Source organism: Mauremys reevesii, linkage group 1, assembly GCF_016161935.1.
Source record: "Mauremys reevesii isolate NIE-2019 linkage group 1, ASM1616193v1, whole genome shotgun sequence".
NCBI lineage: Eukaryota > Metazoa > Chordata > Testudines > Geoemydidae > Mauremys > Mauremys reevesii.
The window spans coordinates 230821246-230840720 of record NC_052623.1 but is presented as its reverse complement, the minus strand read 5'-3'; the positions used below and the strand labels follow the sequence as shown (position 1 = coordinate 230840720).

General features: G+C 39.3%; 1 protein-coding gene across 12 annotated transcripts in view; it reads left to right on the top strand.

Annotated features, from left to right (window-relative positions):
- CCDC91 (coiled-coil domain containing 91) overlaps window positions 1-19475 on the top strand; it is a 345954-nt gene that overhangs the window by 206236 nt on the left and 120243 nt on the right. For all 12 annotated transcript variants that reach the window (XR_005588369.1, XR_005588368.1, XM_039500870.1 and 9 more), the window contains 2 exons: window positions 18564-18656; window positions 18830-18898. Coding sequence is in view for 10 of the 12 variants with exons in the window: in XM_039500870.1 (XP_039356804.1) it covers window positions 18564-18656; window positions 18830-18898 (162 nt within the window). In the remaining 2 variants the exon portion in view is untranslated. The remainder of the gene's footprint in view (window positions 1-18563; window positions 18657-18829; window positions 18899-19475) is intronic.

The window sequence follows — 19475 nt, the reverse complement described above, 5'->3', positions numbered from 1 at the left end:
TACATGTAGGTACCAATGACATAGGGAAGGATAGAAGAGAGGACCTGGAGGCCAAATTTAGGCTGCTAGGTAAGAGATTGAAGTGCAGGACCTCCATGGTAGCATTCTCTGAGATGCTTCCAGTTCCACGCACAGGGCCAGTTAGACAGGCAGAACTGCAGAGTCTCAATGCGTGGATGAGATGATGGTGTAGGGAGGAGGGGTTTAGATTTATTAGGAACTGGGGAAACATTTGGGAAAGGGGGAGCCTATACAGGAAGGATGGGCTCCACCTAAACCAAAATGGAACCAGATTGCTGGCACTTAACATTAAAAAGGTCGTAGAGCAGTTTTTAAACTAAGGGCTGGGGGAAAGCCGACAAGTGCGGAGGAGCACATGGTTCAGACATCCCTTAAGGGAGGATCTATTAATAGAGAATCTCTATGTCCTAGTGAGGGTGACAGGATGGAAAATGATAAAATACATGCAGGGGTCTGATCAGAAACAGTCAAATAAAAAAGAGTCCTATTCAGTTACATCGTGTAATGGCAGACAGCTAAAAGGAGCAAGTTTTTAAAGTGCTTATATACCAATGCTAGAAGTCTAAATAATAAAATGGGTGAACTAGAGTGCCTCATATTAAATGAGGATATTGATATATTAGACATCACAGAAACTTGATGTAATGAGGATAATCAATGCGATACTGTAAATACCAGAGTACAACAGGTCATGGTGGTAGGAGTGTGGCATTATATGTGAAAGAAAGCGTAGAATCCAATGAAGTAAAAATTGTAAATGAATCAAACCTTACTATAGAATCTCTATGGACTGAAATTCCATGCTCTAATGATAAGAATATAGCGGTAGAGATATCTTACAGACTACCTGACCAGGATGGTGATAGTGACTGTAAAATGCTCAGGGAGATGAGAGAGGCTATTAAAATAAAAAACTCTAATAATAATAATAATAATGGGAGATATAAATTATGCCCATAATGACTGGGTACATGTCACCTGAGGACAGGATGCAGAGAGAGTTTCTTGACACCTTAAATGACTGCATATTGGAGTAGCTGGTCCTGGAACCCATCAGAGGAGAGGCAATTTTTTATTTAGTCTGAAGTGGAGCACAGGATCTGGTCCAAGAGGTGAATATAGCTGGACCGCTTGCTAATAGTGACCATAATATAATTAAATTTAATATCCCTGTGGCAGGAAAAACACCACAGCGGCCCAACACTGAAGCATTAAATTTCATAATGGGAAACTACACAAAAATGAGGAGGTTAGTTAAACAGAAATGAAAGGTTACAGTGCCAAAAGTGAAATCTCTGCAAGCTGCGTGGAAACTTTTTAAAGACACCATAATAGAGGCTCAACTTAAATGTATACCCCAAATTAAAAAACATAGTAAGAGAACCAAAAAAGAGCTAATGTGGCTAAACAACAAAGTAAAAGAAGCAATGAGAGGCAAAAAGGCATCCTTTAAAAAGTGGAAGTTAAATCCTAGTGAGGAAAATAGAAAGGAGCATAAACATTGGCAAATGAAGTGTAAAAATACAATTAGGCCAAAAAAGAATTTGAAGAACAGTTAGCCAAAGACTCAAAAAGTAATAGCAATTTTTTTTAAGTACATCAACAACCAGTGGGGCCACTGGATGATTGAGGTGCTAAAGGAGCACTCGAGGACTATAAAGCCATTGCAGAGAAACTAAATGAATTCTTTGCATTGGTCTTCATGGCTGAGGATGTGAGGGAAAGTCTCAAACCTGAGCCATTCTTTTTAAGTGACAGATCTGAGGAACTGTCCCAGATTGAGTTATCATTAGAGGAGGTTTTGAAACAAATTGATACATTAAACAGCAATAAGTCACCAGGACCAGATGGTTTTCACCCAAGAGTTCTCAAGGAACTCAAATGTGAAATTGCAGAACTACTAACTGTAGTCTGTAGCCTATCATTTAAATCAGCGTCTGTAGCAGATGACTGGAGGATAGCTAATGTGACCCTCATTTTTAAAAAGGGCTCCAGAGGTGATCCCGGCAGTTACAGGATGGTAAACCTGATTTCAGTACCAGGCAAACGGGTTGAAACTATAATAAAGAACAATATTGTCAGACATATAGATGAACATAGTTTGTTGAGGAAGAGTCAACATGGTTTTAGTAAAGGGAAATCATGCCTCACCAATCTGCTAGAATTCTTTGAGGGGGTCAACAAGCATGTGGACAAGGGGGATCTAGTGGATATAGTGTACTTAGATTTTCAGAAAGCCTTTGACAAGGTCCCTCACCAAAGGGTCTTAAGAAAAGTAAGTTGCCACAGGATAAGAGGAAAGTTGCTCTCATGGATTGATAACTAATTAAAAGATAGGAAACAAAGGGTAAGTATAAATGGTCAGTTTTCAGAAAGGAGAGGTAAATAGTGGTGTCCCCCAGGGGTCTGTTCTGGGCCCAGTCCTATTCAACATATTCATAAATGATCTGGAAAAAGGAGTAAACAGTGAGGTGGCAACATTTGCAAATGATACAAAACTACTCAAGCTAGTTAAGTTCCAAGCAGACTGCGAAGAACTACAAAAGGATCTCTCGGAACTGAGTGACTGGGAAACAAAATGGCAGATGAAATTTCATGTTGCTAAATGCAGAGTTGGAAAGCATAATCCCAATTATACATATAAAATGATGTGGTCTAAATTTGCTGTTACCACTCAAGAAAGAGATCTTGGAGTCATTGTGGATAGTTCTCTGAAAACATACACTCAATGTGCAGCAGCAGTCAAAAAAGCAAACAGAATGCTGGGAATAATTAAGGAAGGGATAGATAATAGGACAGAAAATATCATATTGCCTCTATATAAATCCATGGTACGCCCACATCTTGAATACTGTGTGCAGATATGGTCACTCCATCTGAAAAAAGATATATTAGAATTGGAAAAGGTTCAGAAAAGAGCAACAAAAATGATTAGGGGTATGGAACGGCTTCCGTATGAGGAGAGATTAATAAGACTGGCACTTTTCAGCTTGGAAAAGAGACGGCTAAGGGGAGATATGATTGTGGTCTATAAAATCATGACTGGTGTAGAGAAAGTAGATAAGGCAGAGTTGTTTACTACTCCTCATAACACAAGGACTAGGGGTCACCAAATGAAATTAATAGGCAGTAGGTTTAAAACAAACAAAAGGAAGTATTTTTTCACACAATGCACAGTCAACCTGTGGAATTCCTTGCCAGAGGATGTTGTGAAGGCCAAGACCGTAACAGGGTTCAAAAAAGAACTAGATAAATTCATGGAGGATAGGTCCATCAATGGCTTTTAGCCAGGATGGGCAGGAATGGTGTCCCTAGCCTCTGTTTGCAAGAAGCTGGGAATGAGTGACAGGGGATGAATCACTTGATGATTACCTGTTCTGTTCATTCCTTTTGGAGCACCTGGCACTGACCACTGTTGGAAGACAGGATACTGGTCTAGATGGACCTTTTGTCTGACCCAGTAGGTCCATTCTTATGTTCTTATGAGATAACACAAATATGAAGGATAAATATTAGTCTAAGGATAACAACATAGATGGGAGTTCTTCAGGTAATTGTAAAATGATCAGTCACATTTATCATGTTTAGAGATTAAAGGTCTGAATATGTATTATATGGATACAGGGCCGTTGACTTCCCTACCCTTCTTTTTCTAGTTCTCATTATAGAATAGCAATTGCAATTTGCATTTACTCATGAATTCAGAATACTCTTTTCCTTTCTAAGCATTCTCTTATGTCAAGGGTTTGCCTTTTCTCAGTTTTGAAGATTTTCCCTTCCTGGAGGGAAAATCTAGGTCTAGGTTTTGGCCTTGTATTTATGACTTTCCATGTGCTAGTTTTCAGTGCATTTCTTCTCTCCTAAAAAGTTGCATTTCTGCATGCTGGAAACATACATGCAAGTTTTCTTTGCTATTAAGACTTCCCCAATCTTAGATTTTGGTTCTATGATTTTCCTGACCACTAATGTTTAGACCAGTCTACAGCCACAAAGTGGTTAAGAGATGGTGTTGCAGTTGCTTCACTTTTTAGCTTAAATGGGTTCAGCTAGGAATCTTTCAGAATCTGATCTGAGAATCTTATTCTTGGACAGTCACATTAGCTAAGTCAAATGAAACCTTTTCTGGATTTGCCAACCTTTGTTGAAAATAGCTCTTTGACTTCCAGAGATTCTATAGCAACCTTCCTCTTCAATTTTATAACTTGTTATAAGTGTATCTATATGATCTTACCTATCTAGTTATTCCTAATTTGCCCATCACAATAATATTATAACTTTCTTCTTCCCTATTCTTTTCTCACACAACCCTCAAGAACTCTATTACAAGTGGTGAGATTTTTCTCCTTTTGTGTTTTATGTTGCATTACTGAATAGTAGGCTTTTTATACTGCCCTTAATTTTCATTTTTTGTCTTGCTGCTTTACTGGTAAGTGGAGCCATAAGAACTTGGTTGTAGGGTGGGAGACAAGGAAAATTATTGCAAACAGAATTGCTGGTAGGTATTTTTTCGTTCTTTACTAAAGAATTCCTTAAGTCGTGTCTGCATCCATGAGTCCTCCAAGCCTTCCTGTAAACTCTCCCACATTGTACGTGTATATCTTTCTGAATTAGAATATAAGATATGTGAAAACTGAGAGTCTGCCTTTTTGTATTCTGTAGAATATTGTGTACAGCTGGTGCTCTGCACATAAGGCAACATTCAGCAAACTACTTTTAAGCATATGAGTAGTCCTAGTAACATAGTTGAAACTAACATGATTCAAGTTACACACATGCCGAAGTAATTGCTGAATTGCAGTCTAAATGAGTATGTTAATTATTTTGTTACTCCAATTGTCATTTTGCTATGAATTCTCTTCCATTTAAATTGAATGAAGTGAGCTTTTATCATTAGAGAAAACTTATACTGATTTTTTTGTTTTTGTTTTGGAGTTTTCTCTGAGGGAGAAATCTTGCAGCCTTGGTTTAGAGGCCCCTCTGGCAATGGAGAAGGTGAACTTCAGCTGTGCAGCAAGGGGTCATCATTTGAGGAATTTGCATGGGGTGGAAATGCTTACTTTTTAATAGAACCTACAGGAGCAGATTTTCTACCTTGCCCATGTAAAACTGAAGTGTTGCAGAGATGGGGGCAGAAAAGGGAGTCAGTTGTAGTTCCCTGATCCTGTCCTTTCATTCAGGCACATGTTGAAGTTGGCCAGGAGTCACTGTGACGTATTGGTGCAGGATTGGGCATACAGGTACACCTATAAAGGAAAAAAACTTATTTTAAGGTTAGAAAATTATCTTTCTCATAATAAGATTTTTTCATAGTGCACAAAAAGAGACCTATTTTCATAAATACAGTTCTACAATTGGTAAATTGCAATTAATTTGGTTTGGTATGTTTATTATGACTGAAAAATGAATGTCTTGAAATTATCTAATTTATATTTAACCAGAGGGAGTCATCAGACCTGTGACTGTGTATTTTTATAATCTCAGTCAGTTATCTCTGTAATAGGAATAATGACGCTTTTCCCAGGCCCTGTGTTATTTCCTCCTACAGTTGGATTCTTCTATGAGAAGCTGAAATGAAAAGGAGAATTTCGTAAAGATACAAGAACACATTTTAATTAAAGAATCCTTGAAAAGTTGAGTCCAGTGGTATATTGTTTCTGCTGATGAATGAAAGATTGGATTAAGTACTGATGACCGTTTCCATAAAATGTTTTTCCTGGGTCTTGTCTGTGGAAAGTGTAGGATGTTTATATCTTTATTTCCAGGAAAAGTAGAGAATCTTAATTATCCACAGGTTAAAAAGAATAAATACAGCTGTGAATGAGTTTTCCTGGTCAGTTATGGAATGAAACTTGGTCCTTGAGATGAAGACATTCAGCTGACTTATTACAGGGAAGGTTTGGTGATTCCCTACTGAAATGCCTAGTATTTAAATATCTTCGATTGTTGTATGCAGTGTTGTTGTGGCTGTGTTGGTCCCAGAATATTAGAAAGAGAAGGTTAGTGAGGTGATAGCTTTCATTGGACCAACTTCTATTTGAGGGAGAAACAAGATTTCAAGCTACACAGTCTCCTCTTCAGGTCTAGGAAAGGTACTAGGAATGTCACAACTAAATACAAGATTGAACAGATGATTTAGCACAAGTAATTAGTGCACATTCCAAGGACTAATCAAGGTGAAGTGGCCCTTTTAACACGCCTGTAATCATAGGATGAAAAGGGGGGTTAGTGGATTACAGGTTGTCATAAGCCATAAATCCAGTGTCTTTATTAAGACCATGATTTTTTGTGTCTAGCATAGTTATGAATTTAAGCTCTTAGACTCATCTTTTGAAAGGGTTGTGTAGATTTCCTTTGAGGTATAGAGTCATTGCTTTGTGAAAAGTGTTCACCCACCTCTTCAAAATGAGGCTTTTACTACATATGTACTATTCATGGATCTATTGAGCCTTAATTCACGAGTGTTTGTAAAATGCTTCCTCAGATGGAATTGAAAAGTAGTAGAATCTATAAATAATTTAATACTTTGTTCTGTTCAGTTGGATAGCATGTTTATTAACTTTAGTGAATGTTGCAATTTTCATTGCAATTTTGTTCTTGAATGAATTATCCCACAGTTTACTATTCATACACCAGTCACATAGTCCAATATGGATGCATTGATTTTAGTAGCTGTTATTCACTGATAATCTGAAGGTTAACTGTACTTAGACAAATAGTGTCCCCAAACATCAACTGCACACACCAGTTCATGTAGCCAAATTATGGCAGATTCATTCATGGATATGTTGAAGGAGGAGGAAACGGAGCTTTCTGCCCCTCCCCCTTATAATAAGTCTATACTGGGATGAGGTACAAATTGTCCATATTTACAAAGCATTTCAGTTAACCTTGGAGAGTTTATTCAATTTTTGATTTATAACTTGCATTTTAGGATTAATAGGAATATGTTTAATGTACTTGTTTGGAACATAACTGTACAGATTTGAACTGGTTATTGGTACTTTATATATAGTGTTTGAGCTATACAATAACTAAAAGGAAACATCTGAATTACTTCACTCATCTTGTAAATTATGTATACGATATACTTTTGCAACCCTATGGTTATATATTTGCATACCTGAGAATAAACTGTCACCATTCTTCAGATACATTTAATATAAAAAATTCTAACTAGTTATGATTGTGATTAAATCTGTTTACAATATCTCCTGTGACTCTCATTCCAGAAAAAAGATTTTTTTTAATTCCTTTTTTTACAGGAATCAAGAAAAACCACAGGACCTCTGTATTTATATTTGAATCTGCATCAAACATTCTCCATTTGGAACTGTTGCCTGAAGAAATTGTTGCAAGGGGAAAAATCATTGTAATTTATTTCTGAATGTCTTTTGTTTTAGGTTAAATTTCAAAAGATTCTCCTTGACCCTCTTTTTAAAAATATTTCCACTCATTAAAAAAAAAAGGGTTTCCTCTCATATATTATTAGTTTTTCCCATTTGAAAAAGTTACTTTGCAAAACCATTATCTTACTTTTTAGTAGTTACTGGAAAGACAAAATAGAGCATTTTTGCTAAATAAAATGAAACTAACTAAAAAGCAAGAATGCTAAGATCACAAGTTCTTTGCTTCTTCTCTCTTGTAGTTAATAAATGAAATGTATGTCTGAATTTATAAGTACAACAAGGCAATTATTTCATAGGATATTATAATTATATTCTATTACCTTTAAAAACATAGTTACAAATGTCAGCTTCAAAATGTAATAGAAGATTGTAATACTGTTTTTTGCCTTTAATTCAGACTATCCCTAAGCACTTTACAAATATTCAGACCTAAATTTTCACGCACGTTAGCGGAAAAAAAAAATTATGGTTTTTGCCCATGAACATAATGTGCACCCACTTGTGTACACAGTTCTGAAAATGTCTGTTTAAAGAAACCTCATAACACCACTTTAGAGTAGGTAAATATTAGTGTATGTTATTTTAAAGATAGATAAACTGGAATAAAAAATTATTTGCAAAATTCATACAGTGAGTTTGATTCATAATAAAAAAAAAATTATTTGCAAAATTCGTACAGTGGCTGTTTCAAAGCCAGGAATAGAGACTGGAAGTCATGATCACTGATTCCTGTCTTCAGGAGCTAGACTGCACTCTCTTCCTGTAGATTAATAATTAACTTTATTTTTTTTTAATTCCTTCATTATAGTTTGTGTAGTTTCACCCCAAGCTAGGTTGCATATCATTGACCGAACTCAAAAATGCTAAATTGAAATTCCATAATTGGTAAGACAAAGACAGAAGTGCTTGGTAGCAGTGTGACAGACAATGTAGATGTAGGCCATGATTTTTAAAAATGAGTGCCTGAAGTTAGGCTCCTGAAGTCATATTTAAGTACTTGATGGGAGATTTTCGAAGGCACAAATGGCAGTTAGACACCTAATTCCCATTGCAAGTCCCCCATAAGGGCTTCAAGAAGTGCACTGCCTGCCAATCTTGTACTGGAGACTGACACCCGTATCTTGTGCCTTCTTTGTCTATGGGAGACCAACTCTGTAACTAAGGCCATGTCTACACTTACTGGTAGATCAGCGCTGCTGCAATCAATGCAGGGATTGTCAATTTAGCGGGTCTAGCAAAGACCCGCTGGGGGGAGGGATAGCTCAGTGGTTTGAGCATTGGCCTGCTAAACCCAAGGTTGTGAGTTCAATTCTTGAGGGGGCCACTTCAGGATAAAAAGACCCGCTAAATCGATGGCAGAGTGCTCTCTGGTCAATTCTGATACTCCACTAGAGCGGGAAGAGTAAGATAAGTCGACAGGAGAGCGTCTCCCGTTGACGCAGCATGGTGTCGACACTGCAGTAAGTTGACCTAAGCTATGTTGACTCATATAACTGGAGTAACGTTACTTAGGTTGCCTTACTGCAGTATTGTAGTCAAGTCCTAAATGTGTAATTCACCATTCCTTCTCTCACTGCACTAAAAGGAAGAGATACTTGAGCCTCCACGCTCATCTAGTGTCTTGTTGTTCGCAGCTTGGTACACCAGTGAGCCTGTCAAAGGTACCAAGACCAGCTTCAATGCTGATGTTCTCTGACACAAGACCCAAGAGACATTTTGCCACCTTGGCTTCAGCACCACCATCTCTCATGAGCCCAAGACTGGAAACTGGGAGTGGATACCTTACCTGGTACCACCAACACTGGCCAAATAAAAAGCAGCACCAAAGACCAAACTGACACTATATATACTAAAGTCTTGATGACCTTGGGACTGACTCAGTAGGTGCCCACCTTAGCATCTACTCCTCATTTGGTACCAATAGCCTTGACATTGATTCTGGACCTATCCGCAGGCCAGATGCCTCTCTCTCAGTAACCCAAGTCTATGCAGATGTCCATCAGAGTAAAAGGAAGGAGAAGAGGAAGCACAATTCCCCACAATAGGAACATAACCAAAAGAAAAAGAAGGCAGCACAGTCCCTCTCCTCCTTTATATTCTTCAGCCCATGAGGTCTCTGGAGACTCTCAAACAGTACCTCTTCTCCACACTTTTCTGTAACCAGACATCTCAGCATTGACTAACTTGGACTCTTCTCCATTTCAGATCCTGGTAATACCTTCAATCCTTCTGCTGGAGCGGGTGTCCACCATTGAAGCAGCTAGCCACCCAACTACATTTTATTCCACAGCTCAACTCTGTGCCTGTATCAACTTCTCTGGTTTCAATCCAGGATTGCCACCAGCATATCTTCAACCCCTTCAGAGAGAAATCTAGAGAGTCCTCCAACTTGTCCTCAAACCCCATGCCATCTTTCTGTGCTTCAGATCCAGTTATCATGGAAGTATCTCATGCAGGGCCCCCAACCCAGCTCCTCATATAGTTCTATATACAGGACTCCTTGAAAGTCCTGCTGTAGGCTGAGACACAAGCACCAGCCTCAGGACTGATGCGCTCATGGGTGCCCATTTCTCACATGGCACACATGTACTCTTCTTTGACTGCACCAATACTGACCAGATCCCTCAGATTTACAGGAGGATCTGCATGTATCTGAGGAATGATATGAAACTTTCATAGGAAGTATTTGAGTCCTCTTGAGAGAAACATATGAATGGCATCTCACCAGAATATCATATTTATGCTTCACCTGTTTCACCTCCTGAGGAACCTAGACAGTTCCAGGAGCTATTGTGCAAAATGTTTCTACTACTACTTGTCCGGCCTTTTAAGTGAGCAAAAGTTGAGCTATTTATGTCTCCTTACAGTTATGCCCTATGGAATGCTCCCAACCCAGAATCCTTGATTGAGAAACAGAAGGAGGCAATCCTGACCTTGTTCACAAACTGTTGTATACTTGCTAAGCTGCTTACCAGTCAGCGCTGGTATCCAGATCTTTTGCAACTGATCAAAAAGATGCAGCAAGTATGTTGTTTATCTCCAGACCTCCTGTGTCAACAGGTAGGGACAGTTCTGCATTCCAGCCTAGAGGCACTCCACCTTGCAGCATGGAGGAGGATAACCTGCTAACTAATGTGGACCATTTCTGCTCTGAGTGTTCAGTCCATCTTCTTCCAAACCAATAGGAGCTCCATTCTGAACGAAAAATGGAAAGGTGTACTATCTGGGCCACTGGTAAAGGACTCACTTCATCTTGACTTGGAGTCTTTGGAGTCCTAAAGTACCTTCTACATTTTAAAACACAGGGCTTACTCTTGGTCTGGCTAAAGATTCATATGACAACAATATTTACTTATCATAATTACATTAAGGGCAAACTCATCTTCTTTCACCCTACAGTCTTCAGGTTCCTGGAGGGACTGGCAATTGCATTCCACCCATTAGGAAGCTGCTGATGTGATGGAACCTAAGTCTTGTCTTAACAAAGCTGATGAGCCCTCTTTATGTGGATCTTGCACAGGCCTTCCCAAAACATTTATCAATTATAAAGGCTTTTGCCATACCAATTACATCTGCTTAATACTTTGCTGGCCCCTCCACCTTTAAACTATAGTCCCTAAGGTCAAAGTCACCATGGGGCTCAATCCCAATTTGATACATAAGGTGGTTTGAGATTTCCACCTATTCCAGTATATTTCCCTCCCGGTATGTTGTTCCCCAGGCACCATTCCCACTCAGGGGAAACATGCCTCTGTAGCCTAGAGGTAAAGAGGGTTCCCATCCTGCTTTTATCTCAAAAAGACCAAGCCCTGTGTAGATGATCTAATAGCTTGTTTGTAGCATATGGGAATAAATGCCAAAGAAAACTCATTAAACAGAGAATTTCACCCTGGATTAGTAAATGTTTGAAACTCTGTTGCACCTCAGCTAGGAAAGCAGTATCCCCTGGTTTAAAAATTCATCCCTCAACTGCCAACGCAGCATCAGTGACATGGTCAAGGCCCTGGTGGAGATTTGCAAAGCAGTAACTTGGATTTAGGTGCACCCTTTCAATAATCACTACTACAGTAACTCCTCGCTTAATGTTGTAATTATGTTCCTGAAAAATGCGACTTTAAGCGAAATGTTATGTGAATCCATTGTCCCCATAAGAATTAATGTAAATGGGGTAGTTAGGTTCCAGGGAATTTTTTTCACCATAGATATTATATATATATATATATAATTTTTTCACCATAGATATATATACCTATATACACACACACATATTCTCTCTCTCTCTGTATGTGTGTGTGTGTATATATATATATATATGGGGTAGTTAGGTTCCAGGGAAATAAATAAATATATATATACACAGAGAGAGAGAGAGAGGAGTATAAGTTTTAAACAAACAATGTAATACTGGTACACGGTGGTGATGATTATGAAGCTTGGTTGTGGTGATGAAGTCAGAGGGTGGGATATTTCCCAGGGAATGCCTTACTGCTAAATGATGAACAAGCAATCGGCTAAGCCCTCAAGGGTTAACATGTTGTTAATGTAGCCTCACACTCTACAAGGCAGCAGGAATGGGGGGAGGGGAGACAGCATGGCAGACAGACACACACATCCTGTGTGTGAGAGAGAGATGTGCATTGCCCCTTTAAGTACGCTGACCCCACTCTAAGTACACAGCCTTTTTTAATAGATCAGCAAGTTGAGACAGCAGCTCCTGCTAGCAAGCTCCCGCCGTCTTAAGCCCTGTCATGTCTCCCCGTGCCCCCAAACTCTATGGAAATGGGGTAAGTGGGGTGCAGGAGCAGGAGGGAACAGGACACCCTGATATTAGCGCCCCCTCTCCCCCCCCCCGGCTTGCACAGCAAGCAGGAGGCTCCGGAGATCAGCTCTAAGGCAGATGGCAGCACATGGCAGTGGGGGGATTGATAGCCTTCTGGGCAGCAGCCGCACAGGGAACTTAGGGGAATGGAAAGCTGATAGGGGGTGCTGTCAGTCCCCCCTGGTTCCAAGCCCCCACCAGCTAGCTCCAACAGGCTGCTCTTCCTGCAAGCAGTGGACAAAGCAGGCGGCTGCCAAACGGCATTATAATGGAGCATTGCACAACTTTAAATGAGCATGTTCTCTAATTGATCAGCAACAAAACAATGTTAACCGAGACGACTTTAAGTTAGGAGTTACTGTACTTGTATTTAGCATTGCATTTTGATGGCCAGTTTTGGACAGCCGTGCTAAGCTCCATATTTAGCTAAGAACTCCTTGCTTGCTGTCCTTCTGGTAGAGCTCTGCTTACCAATCTCCTAAGGGTGGGAATGCAAAGAAGAAAGAGAGGTTACTTACCAGGAACTGTTCTTTGAGCGTCACTTGTATGTATTCACACCACCCACCCACCATCTCCTAGATCTTTGAGTTCTATATAGTATGAGGATGTTGTGCTTTGGGAAAAAAAGAACCGAGGTGGTTGGGAGATGCATTCCTTTTTATAGAGTAGGGCAGGAGTGGCCAACCTGTGGCTCCAGAGCCACATGTGGCTCTTCATAGGTTAATATGCAGCTCCTTGCATAGGCACTGACTCCGGAGCTGGAGCTATAGATGCTAACTTTCCAATGTGCCGGGGAGTGCTCAGTGCTCAACCCCCTGCTCTGCCCCAGGCCCTGCCCCCACTCCACCCCTTCCCCCAAGCCTGCCATGCCCTCGCTCTCCCCCCCCCCCCCCCGCTTCCCACCAGAGTCTCCTGCATACCGCATAACACCTGATCATGGCGGGCAGGAGGCATGGGGAGGGAGTGGGAGGCACTGATTGGTGCTGCAGGTTTGAGCTGGTGGAGCTAGTGAGGGGCTGTTAACACATTAGTGTGGCTCTTTGTCAATGTACATTGGTAAATTCTGGCTCCTTCTCAGGCTCAGGTTGGCTGCCCCTGGAGTAGGGTAACAACATCACCCTTGCATGACAGCTTTCTTGTACCTCCCAGCAGACACAGCTTTCAAGGCAGTTCCACAGTTTGACACCCATGGTGACATATTCCCCCTAAAATGAAGACACGAAGGTGATTCTCAAAGAAGAATAGCTATTGTTAGTAATCTCTCTCCTTAATTCCATTAACTCTGTTATATTGATCCTCTTTATTATATACAGCCTCATTATGAAATGTAAGCTCTCTGGCCTCAAGACCTACTTCAGAGAAAGAGAATAGGCTGTATTTTATTCTGCAAACTCTTTCCCAATTACTTATTTCTCTTCAAATAATTTATGTAATCTAATAGTTGAAAATTCTTTGTCCCCTGAAAAAGAAAACTAGTTGGCTGAGTGTAAACATTGAAGCCAAATAAACAGTTCTGCAAGGTATTTCTCTAGCTCTAATACAAGAGAATGTGCTTTCCTGGGTTGTATGGACAGCTGTTGCAACATTTGTGATGATCTATGAACTTCTGGAAGTTCAGATATGAAGGTAACCTTTTATGGAAGGATTATTCCACATGAATAAACACTTACATTATAATAGGAAAGGACATTCTAAGTTATTCACAAGAAGCTTCTGGCTTTGGCAAAGTTTTGATATATTTCTCATGTAAATATTTTGGGATTTTTAAAAAATATTCTATTCATAATGGATTGTATAAAGTCTTAATGAAATCTGTCAGTCATTAATCTGCATTTTGAAAGAACGCCAAGTACATATAGAAAAGTAATATGTTTATTTCCAATATATAGTCAAGTTAATGTATAAAATGATCCTCGCAGTGTTATAGTCACAAAAGATTGATAATGATTTTTTTAAAGCATTTTATACATGGAGAGAAAAATAATGTTCAATGTAAAAAGCCCCAAAAGTTTACTAACTTTACAGGAATTCTACAGAATTATAAGAATATAAGAATGGCCATACTGGGTCAGACCAATGGTCCATCTAGCCCAATACGCTGTCTTCCAGCAGTGGCCAGTGCCAGATGCTTCAGAAGGAATTAACAGAATAGGACAAATATAGAATGATCCAACCCTGTTGTCTGGTCCCAGCTACTGGCAGATAGTTACTGTAATCAAAGATTGTAAGTCATGTGAGCAATAGTTTTTTACATACATGTTTTAATCTCTTACTTATTAGGTAAATTGGTATTCTTTATTTGCAAGGCTTTGTTTAGACTGGCTGCTAATGTTTTCTTTCTTTGTTTTGCTACATCTCAATAGAAGTGGTAGAATTTTGTAAATCTGTGTTGGTATTTTTAAACCACCTGTCACTGTAGTAGCCAATCACTAGCAATTCAGGGTAGTAACAGACTGAACACTCTAGGGATTAATTTTGCACTGTCTTTTGTGGGGGAAAAAGTTGTTAGTTTTCAGAGATCATCTCAAGGATCAGTATCTTGCAAGTTGCTCTTATGATAGAGATCGATTCTTATTTTTTCTTTTGGTATCTTGCATGATTGTAATCTTGGAACTGTTTTCTAAACAATAAATTCTAATTCTCATGCAGTGAATTGAATCAATGCATACTTCAGTACCATTTCAAATGAATGTTTTGGGTTTTTTGTTATGGTTTTTTAAACATTCTTTGTATTTGGGCCCACTCTGATGCTGTTAGAAAAACCTGTGGCATTTCTGTATTTGAAACATGACAGTTGGTGCCAAACAGTAATTAACTGTCTTAGATATTAATGCTGTCCTAGAGATTATCATCTAGAAGAATGAATTTTGCCATTCTATATACAGTAGTGTGACAGACCCAGACCAGTGGGGTACAGGAGTCTGGTAGAAGGCAAATATACTGGCCACTGGATGAACAATTTTCTGTTCCCTGAGTGACCAGAGCAGGGGCTGCCCTAGAGCAATCAGGAACCTGCTAGAACCAGTTAAGACAGGCAAGCTAATCAAGACACCTGGAGCCAATTAAGAACTTTCTAGAATCAATTATAGCAGGCAGGCTAATTAGGACACCTGGTTTAAAAAAGGACCTTCCATCAGTTAGTAGGGGTATGAGCAAGAAGCAGGGAGTGAGAAGGTGCTGCTGGAGGAGTGAAGAGTTCAAGCATGATCAGGCTTCAGGAGGAAGATCCTGCAGTGAGGATAAAGAAGGTGCTAGGGAAGGCCATGGGGAAGTAGCCCAGGGAGTTGTAGCTTTCATGCAACTGATACAGAGAACATTGTAAATAGCTGCTATCCACAGGCCCCTTGGCTGGAACCTGGTGTAGAGGGTTCCCCCTATACCCCCAACTCCTGATCGGACACAGAAGGATTTGACCTGGTCTGTGAGAAACACCAGAAGGGAAGGTCTAAATTGGAAAGGGATCTGGCCTGTCCCCAACCCACTAGATGGGACACAGAGACTGTGGGGATTGTTCTCTGTTTCCCCCATGCTGGCCAGTTAGCTGAGTGGATGGCAGGTTTGAGCCACTAGCAAAAGTGGCCAAACTGAGGGCTGCCGTGAATCTCTGAGGCGAGCAAATCCGCCTATAAGTGCAGGACCCACCAAGGCAGAGGAGGAACTTTGTCACAGTTGATATTATATGAATTAGAGGTTGTTTCCTCAGTTGACTGATGTATCCAAGAAAATCTTCAATATGGATCTGATCAGAAGCTCACTGAAGTCAACGAGTGTCTTTCCATTGACTTCAGTGGGCTTTGATTCATGCCCTATATTTGAGTCAGTATCTGCATTTATGTCTAGGTCCTTTTTGCACCAATAGATGTTCTTTTAAATGAACTCAGACTAACAAAAGTTCATCTTGGGCGGCAGCGGGGCGGTGGCGGGGGGAATAAAAAAGACATGTTCAGTCCCACTGTAGTCAATTAACCAAGGAAGCATAAAGCAGATTGTAAAATGGTCTTCGCTTGTGGGGCAGTGTATCCAGGGGCATAGGCATTTGGACTTGCAGAAGGGGGCTTTTGGTAGAGGAACCCAGGCCCTCCCACTCCACCGGACTCCAGCCCAGGGCCCTGTTAGAGTGACAAAAGGGTCTGACACCCAGGAGTGCCTTAAGGTTGCCTTCCCTGGGCCACTTCCCACCACCCTGCCATTGCCCAGAGCTCGCAATCTATACCAGAAAAGAGTGGAGGGGATCAGCTCACCACTTGGCACGTCTTTGTGGCTGGGCATGGTGTTCTCTCTCCACCTAGGGGTGGTGGTTGCATCCTCTCAGGCCTGGGCCTTCCAGCTAGGTCAATTACAACTCTGTCCCCTTCAGGGGTAATCTATAAACAAAACCAACACAAATAAACTGGGTTAAAATGTGGAAAGAGAAAATGCCTTCCTTTTTGGGTCTATCAGAAGCGGGTCTTACCTTCCCTCAGAGAGGGACCTTCAGATAGTCGCTGATGGGGAAGATCTTGCTCCCTCAGGCCTTTCCTCAGCAGCTGCAAGGTAAAGGTCCTATCTTTTCCCTGGCCTTCCCACAAGTGAGCTGTTCTACTCCCTTTTACTCCTCCTCTTATCTGTACGTCTCTTGCAGGTGTGGCAGGGCAGTGCTGGCTGAGCCCAGAGCAGCTCTTTAACCCCTTGTCACCCAGGCTGGAGTTTGTATACCCCATCACACTCATAAACAAAATCTACTTATTGTTTCATTTTGAATACTGAGCCTTTGATATTGGAAAAAATAAAAAGTAATATTTTAAGATAGCCTGGCGATAATATCTGAAAATGTGACCCTACAGTGAAAGTTAGAATACACATCATATATCTATAAATTACATAGGGAGGTCGTGGAATCTCTGTCATTGGAGGTTTTAAAGAACAAGTTAGAAAAATACCTCTCAGGGATGGTCCAGATATTGTGTAATCCTGTTTCTGTGCAGATGACTGGATTAGATGACCATATGAGTCCCTTCTGGTCCTACATTTTTATGATTCTATACATTAAATATAATCTTTGTGAATTTCACTGCTGGGACAAGTGTTTCCCATTTAAATGTCTGCTTCACCCAAAAAGAACTGTTTTAAGTAAGTTGACAAAGAAATGCCTTCTTGAGTGTTTGTGCTGCAGAAATTGTATTTTATTTTGTTTTGTAAAGCAGTCTACATTTTTGTATTCTCTTCTCCAGATATAAAAAGTCTCATAAAACCATTGCAGTTTGAAAATAGATTTCACATACAGGATGGTATTAGAGAAACTCATAAATAAAGCATAGTAGATTTCATGCTGTAGAATAATACATTTTAGAATATGTAGTCAAAAGGACTATTCATGCTTAAAGGTAAGCATGTGCTTATGTGTTTGCAAGGTGAGGGCTTTATAATCAATATTTTAACTAGTGTATTGTTATAAATTTATTTTATGTATTTGTTTTTGATCTTATGAAATCTTGTTTTTTACTGATACTGTACATGTGATTTCAAGTTACTATAATCATCACTTAAACAGCATGTGCTAAGGTTTACTGATTTGCTAGCCAGTTGTCTTGACAAATACACATGGCATCAATACTTTCCATTAATAACTTTTAGATTCCCATCACAGCTCAGACTTTTTAAAAGGCAAACCGCATCTTGTGCATGCTTTACTTGGTTTCTTGGGGAAAAAAAACCAGATGAAAGGATTATAATTAGAAACAGTGATGACAGATTATATAAGCAGACATAAAGTACTTGGTCACTTATTGTCAGCATTCACTGTCTCCTTGAAAAATGTTTTAAATTACAAGAAAATTGGAGTAAAGCTGCAATTTTTGCTCTCATCTTCTGACCTTAAAACTGTATGGTGTCTAAATTGGTTGTATAGATATGAGTATTTATAGTTGCTCTCTTTCACATAGATGTATATTCAAATTAAAGTTAGTACATCCACACTTTGTTAAATTCCACATATATATTTAAATGAATATTCGTTAAGTAATTTCATAGGTTTTGTAAGAATAATTTATTATTTGGGTAGCACAACCCAATTTATTAATATAATTTGTATTTTATTTTGTGTACATAAGAGGAAAAATAGAAAATTATTAATTTATCAGATATATCTCATGTTACTTGCAGTGCTCTTCATTATTGCTGGTATTAAGGAACTAATCTGTATGTAGTTTAACCAATTCTAGTTTTTCCACTGGTCATATAAGCAAAATTCATGTCTAGTTAACAGTATTTCACGAACTCCTTTTCCTTGTGGTACTACGAGGGTATAGTTGCAATAATACGATTATTTTCTCTTATAGCATCAGAGACTTCTTGACATGCTGGATACAGAGAAAGAAGTGTTAGCAGAAAAAGTAGAAGCAGCCTTGATGCAACAATCACAAAAACATAAGGTAATGCTTTGAATACATCAAGTGCTTGATCCTATACTACTGAAGTCAATAGGAGCTTTGCCGTTTACTTTAATGGGAGTGTGGTCAGGTTCTAAATATTTTGAGTGTTTGAACCAAATTCTATCCACTCCTCATATGCTGTGTTACAACTTTATTTTACATATTATTTGCAGGAAGCACTGGAAAAATGTTTGGAGGAACAACAGAATAGAAGTAAAGAGGCTTTAGCAGCTGCTGCTAAGGTAATTCTAGTTAAATAGTGGATATACAACATAAATACCACGCGTTTCATTCAAGAGTGTCGTGTTCAGGAATTGGACTCTGATTCAAAAACTAGATCCATGAAAGTCCAGTTCCACTATATATATCATTTCAACCATGTTTAAAAAGGGTCATAATTATACAAATCATGAGGACTCCTACGAGATTTAGAGGCTATCATGGAAATCTACTAACTGCTGATGCAAAATGTAATCTCTCATATTCTACTAATGAAAATAGCACTAGTATTAATTTGCCTTTTTCATAATGTTGAGTCCTTGGGTCATTACAGTGTAGTTATTTGTGGTATCTAAACAAAACAATCTGTTTTCATTGTCTCCAGCTGACCGCACTGGTGTTCTGTTTTCTATTTCAAGAATAGATACCAGAGTCATCATTGCATTTGTCAAGACACTTAACATTGTGTTTTATTTAATATTTGACAACTGAAAGGTCATTTCCAGAAGAAAAACCTAAGTATGTGTGAGTTAATAGTCTAACACGTATCATGTATCCTTAGTAGAAAATTGTTAAAGTATTGACAACATATTTCATTCA